At 37.3% G+C, this 6,303-nt stretch overlaps 1 protein-coding gene and 1 pseudogene across 1 annotated transcript; both read left to right on the forward strand.

The window, feature by feature from the left end:
- Positions 1-263: 263 nt before the first annotated feature.
- Positions 264-2,501, forward strand: LOC147372223 (endogenous retrovirus group K member 6 Env polyprotein-like). Its single transcript, XM_086403641.1, is given in 2 exon segments — positions 264-1,824; positions 1,827-2,501. Coding segments are annotated over 2 exon segments (1,929 nt in total). The 3' UTR covers positions 2,195-2,501.
- A 1,678-nt stretch (positions 2,502-4,179) lies between these two features.
- Positions 4,180-5,182, forward strand: LOC147372224 (olfactory receptor 9K2-like; annotated as a pseudogene).
- The last annotated feature ends 1,121 nt before the right edge of the window (positions 5,183-6,303 follow it).

A 6,303-nucleotide genomic window follows, 5' to 3' on the forward strand; every position in this document is an offset into this window, starting at 1 on the left:
TTAACAAAAAATATCTGACACTCGTGCAGATAGACATTTTGCAGAAGACAGAAACAGCAAATTAGAAATCAATACACCAATATGGTATAAGCAATTCAATCAATGGCTGCCAGGAATCTTATGACTCCTAGGCAAGGGTTATGGTCTTGTCGTTGCAGATGGAGAAGAAATCTGGGTTTCCCTTCGCCATGTCCATTACCAAGAAGGACCCCAAGACCAGACTCCCTTGGCAAGTGACGAAGCTGACGCGAAGGGTCTTGTCAATGACCTTGAAGGAGCCAATGAAGAAACGCCATTGTCTGAATCCTTACCTGATGTGGGCTCAAGTGAAAAACATGACTCGTCAGGCTGAGCAAACACTGAAGAACACTGGAACTCCTATGACTCCAGATAAGCTGTTTCTGGCAATGTTAACTGTTCTTTCCTGTTCCTCTGGGGTAAGTGTGGAATATATTTATTGGACATATATACCTAATCCACCTTTGTTATCCATAGTGGATTGGGTTGACAAAGCCCCTATGGTATTCACCAATGATAGTCTGCACTTCCCTGCCCCATGGTCAATGCAGGGGTCAATCCATGAAGAAGATGAAGGAAAAGAGATAAATATTTCAATTGGAATCAAGACACTACCTATATGCCTTGGAGTTCACTCTTTGTGCATGACTATATTCACACAATGGTGGGCTTACTCTGTACACAATGTTTCTGCCTACAGTATAGGAATCTTTGCAACTGCATCCTTCCTCTTAAATGGTTCTGAAAGACATTATCCTGGACAAATAGCTAACTATACTGACTCACTTTTCCAGCCTGCAGAACTAATATGTGATGCTGTATCTTGGAGAAAGAAATGATCAGTTCAACCACTATATTGGTCTAACTGCTGGGAACAGTTCAAGAAGGTTTCTATCAAACAACAAAATCAGTTCATATTCAAATTCATGGATTGGGGGCCCCATGGGTTATTTGTGAATTGCTCTGAGGAGCAAGAAAAAAATCATAGCTGTTCGTGGTATCATAGAGTCAACATGTGGGGATTCTATAAGTCCAATATTGGCTTTTGAACTGATAAGGATGTATTGTTAAACTGGTATAATGGAGGGTTATCTCCACCTCGGCCCAGAATTATAGTCCCTCTTATAGGACCTGAACAATGGCATATTTGGAAGATTCCTGCTGCACTGGAATGCTTTGCCAATGTACATGGGACTGTGAAGGCTTTAAAACCCCAAAACTATACCTTTATGTATAATAGTACAGATTATATCCAATCCTGTGTGCACCTCCTGTACATGTTTATTGTAGGTAACTTTGATATAGATCTTTCTGCTAAAATTGTTAACTGTACAGCTTGTGCTTTATATACATATTTAAACCATACTATTTCTTACCACAATGCCAACGTCACTATAGTCAAGCAGAGGTCTAAACTACGGCTTCCTGTCAATTTAACAGAGCCATGGACCGACTCTGTATTCCTTTCAGTTCTGCTCAGAAATGGTCTGAAAAGGTCAAAGCACATAATAGGGTGGATTATTGCTGGCATTCTTAGTCTAATATCCATTGTTACAGTAGAAACCCTGTCTGGTATGGCATTACACAATTCTATACAAAATCATGATTTTATCACTGCATGGCACAAAGACTCTCATGATCTTTGGACTCGACAAGCCCAAATAGATCAGCAATTACAAACACGAATTAATGAGTTACAAGCTGTGATAATCCACTTAGGAGATCAAATGCAGCAACTGACTTTCCAAACACATATACGTTGTCACTGGAATTTTACGTCTTTTTGTCTGACTAACATGCCTTATAATTCACTGAATATCCTTGGGATAAAGTTAAAGCACATTTTCAGGATCTCACAAACAACTCAAGTTTAGACATCAATCTGTTGAAACAACAAATTGCTAATTTTCAAGTTGAGGTACCTAAGGAGTTGTACAGCACTCAATTTTACGATACTTTAACTAAAACCCTATCGTCCCTAGACCCTAGAACTTGGTTTTCAGGAAGCAACATTTTTATATATGTATTAATCACCCTACTTTTTCTGTCATTGATTATAGGATATAGATGTCTCTATTCAAGACTCCATGCCTCTCACAGCAGAGTCCAACTAGCAGCTGCTGTGCTTAAGCTAAAAACAAAAGGAGGATATTTTGGGAAGCACAGCACAAAATAGCCTTGACTGAGAAGGTCCTTGGGAAAATGGCGGAGGGCCAAAAGTACCCAGGCTTTGCCATAGCTGAAAAACATCTCCTGCTTTTAGCCATGCTTGGCACCAAGATTTAATAATACTAAAGATGTTGATTGAGAAAATGGGTCCTGGGATAAACACCTGGGTCATTTAGAACATGCTGTTCTTGAAATATCTTTTACTGATTATGTCTTAACCCCATACATGCTCTGCTGGCCATATACTCTAAGCTCTTTGTTCCTGCTTCTATAAAAAGGCTTGACTGCAGAAATAAATTTGTCAGTCCTTGCAAGAGACTGTCCAAATTTTGTCCTTTCAGATTCATCATTTCCAAGTCCCGGGGAGAAAATCCCTACAAGCTTCAACATCAGGAAGTTCAGGGTTCACGTACTGCTGAATCCTGGCTTGGAGAATTTTGAGCATTACTTTACTAGCAGGTGAGATGAGTGCAATTGTGCAGTAGTTTGAGCATTCTTTGGCATTGCCTTCCTTTGGAATTGGAATCAAAACTGACCATTTCCACAATTACAAATTGAAGTGGGATTTTTTAAAATCATAATTTACTACATAACTTAAAATATTTACTTATCTAAACCTTTCCTCATATGCAAACTTTTAAATCTCTTTTCTATGCTTACCGATATGTATGTTGAGATAATACCATAAAGTTTTTCTTTGTCAGTAAAGAAAATAAAGTCCAGAAATATTTCCCAAAGGATATACACAACTAGAGAAGGAAAAGTTCCTTGTATTTGGACTATTACTACAGTGTACCTGAGGTTATTTCAGTCCTTATGGACAACAGCACTGGAGTCTACACTTATGTCTCCATAATTGACTTCACGATTACCCCTCTCTCAGTGGAATCCATCAGAGAGGATGAGTAAAAGCTCAATGCTAAAATACTCTTGAAAAAGATATCAGAGATTTAAAAATAACTGAGGCCGTTAAAAACACCACTTTTGATTCACTAGCTCATGATGACAGATTATAGACAAAAGGTTGCTATGATCTTTATCAATAGTTATCCAGTTATCCTTACTTTAAGACATATCAGGTGCACTAGAATTCAGGAAAGGGATTTTCTTTATGTATATCACTGAAGTTTCCTATCTCTTTCTAAAGGGTGAGATCTCTTGAAATGATGTTTCCTTGGTAGAAAGTTGTTCGTTGCGGTATAAGGATTGGAATATCCACCAGCTTCTTTCTTTGCTTTTAAAGAGAGGGCCAAGTAATTATGACATGTTTTAAAATTTAATGACTATTAATGCAAGTTCAACATTTATAATGAAGCAATTAAAATTCATGTATTTGAGAGAATGACTTTGATATGAGAAAAGGAACGTATGTTTAGAAGTAGAGTTAGAGAACTTTATCTACTCTTAGTGATTTTTGATTTTACTTAACATACCAGTATTGTCTAATCACATTGTTTTCAAAGATGGCTCCAATAACAATGGAAACTAAATATATTGAGGTAAAATAAAGTAAAAATATTTCAAATATTTTTAATACTGTCATGTAATGACACAAATACTGACACCTATCATAATGCCTATAAACACTACCATAGAGATTCCATGCAATATGCTTATTTTAGATAAGATGTAATACTCCTAGTTTGGATAAGATAATTTTTAACAATAAATATAGCAAGAATAGAAATTCAGAATGTGAATAATCTTAGACAATAAAATATGCTAATTTCTTATAGAAATCCTTGCCAATGTATGATTTAAATAAAATAACCAAATAACTTCTTTCATTGTCTAATGGAATAACAATTCCTGAAGTTTAGTAATATCTAAATCCAAATTCATGGATCTTATTGACATTAAAATTGTTTTGTATACCTTTTCTCATTAAGAAGTAAATAATGTATAGCTACATTTAAGAGCATATTTATGAATTGATGACTCAAAGTCACAATTTCATTTCTTTTGCCTTTTGCCTTTCAACATTTGTCTGCCATGGGTGACAGGGGAACAAGCAACTACTCATAAGCAACTGACTTCATTCTTGTTGGCTTCAGGGTCCGCCTGGAAATACACATTCTCCTCTTCCTCCTATTTCTGCTTATCTACCCCAGGATCCTTCTAGGAAATGTTGACATGATGGTCATTACTATGACTGACCCCCAGCTGAACACACCAATGTATTTTTCCCTAGGCAACCTCTCCTTCATTGATCTCTTCTATTCTTCTGTTATTGCACCCAAGGCTATGAGCAACTTCTGGTCTGAGAGCAAGTGCATCTCATTTGCAGGCTGTATTAGCCAGTTTTTTCTCTTTGCTCTCTTCATTGTGACTGAAGGATTTATCCTGGCAATCATGGCTTATGACCACTTCATTGCCATCTGCACCCACTCCTCTACACTGTCCAGATGACAACACAAATCTGTGTTCAGATGGTGGCTGGTTCCTATTTTTTTGGCTGCATTAGCTCAGTTCTTCAAACCAGCATGACATTTACTTTATCCTTCTGGGCATCTCGAACCATTGACCATTTTTACTGTGATGACCATCCATTTCAGAAGATTTCTTGTTCTGATCTCTATACTCATAAGTTGGTTTCTTTTTTCTTGTGCAGCATTATCATTTTGCCTACCATAATTGTCACTGTTGTGTCATGTATGTATATATATATATATATATATATATACACATATATATATACACACAAATATTATATCCACAGTTCTAAAAATACGCTCCACTGAGGGGTCAAAGAAAGACTTCTCCACTTGGCAGCTCTCACCTAGGAGTCCTGAGTGTACTCTATGGTGTTGTATTTTTTATGTATCTCACTCCTGATACATTTCCTGAGCTCAGTAAAGTGGCTTCCTTATGTTACCCCCTAGTCACTGCCATGTTGAATCCTTTGATTTACTCTCTGAGGAACAAAGATGTCAAAAAAGCTCTGAGAAAGGGCCTAGAGAAAAGATACTTTAATTCTATTTTTACAGTGATGTAAATGAAAGTCCTGGGAATTATAACAACTTGGGGAAGCAACTGATTAAAAAGTTGTACCCATTCATCTTAGAAATATTTAATCATAAAGTTTTAATTTATTTGAATTCCATGTATTTGCAGCTGAAAAGTACATTTGGAATATGGTTTGCCTGTTTTGATTCAGAATGGAATGACTTTCTCTGTGCTTCATCTTCATTTTGCTTGGATTAGTAATGTGTTATGTGGATATACATGTACTTGGTAGAGGTAGCACAAGCTAATGTAATAAGCAAATGAAATATCATATTTACTGAAGAAATCTTTGTGAACTCTTAGTGAGAGAATCACTCTGCAGTGCACAGCCTGAAGGGTGACATGTAAGTAACTCTTAATTGCCCAGAGGCTAAATGAATTTATTTCACAGTTTCTCTGACATGAATAATTATATCTCCCCATCATTTGATTAATAATTAATCTGATAAATTATTTTTGGATGTCCTTCCTTTTTACAAGAAAACTGTAATAAAATAAACAAGCAAATGTTATATTTTGTTTACGCTTACTCCTTGGCAGGAAAGTTATGACCAACCTAGATAGCATATTCAAAAGCAGAGACATTACTTTGCCAACAAAGTTTCGTCTAGTCAAGGCTATGGTTTTTCCTGTGGTCATGTATGGATGTGAGAGTTTGACTGTGAAGAAGGCTGCGTGCCGAAGAATTGATGCTTTTGAACTGTGGTGCAGGAGAAGACTCTTGAGAGTCCCTTGGACTGCAAAGAGATCCAACCAGTCCATTCTGAAGGAGATCAGCCCTGGGATTTCTTTGGAAGGAATGATGCTAAAGCTGAAACTCCAGTACTTTGGCCACCTCATGCAAAGATTTGACTCATTGGAAAAGACTCTGATGCTGGGAGGGATGGGGGGCAGGAGGAGAAGAGGATGACAGAGGATGAGATGGCTGGATGGCATCACTGACTCAGTGGACGTGAGTCTAAGTGAACTCCGGGAGTTGGTGATGGACAGGGAGGCCTGGAGTGCTGCGATTCATGGGGTCCCAAAGAGTTGGACACGACTGAGTGACTGATCTGATCTGATGTGCCTTAGTGAGAATTATTTTATCAATCCAATATGTATTGAATTTTG

Source organism: Bos grunniens, chromosome 5, assembly GCF_055505025.1.
Source record: "Bos grunniens cultivar Pamir isolate PY7600 chromosome 5, Bosgru_T2T1.0, whole genome shotgun sequence".
Taxonomy (NCBI): Eukaryota; Metazoa; Chordata; class Mammalia; order Artiodactyla; family Bovidae; genus Bos; species Bos grunniens.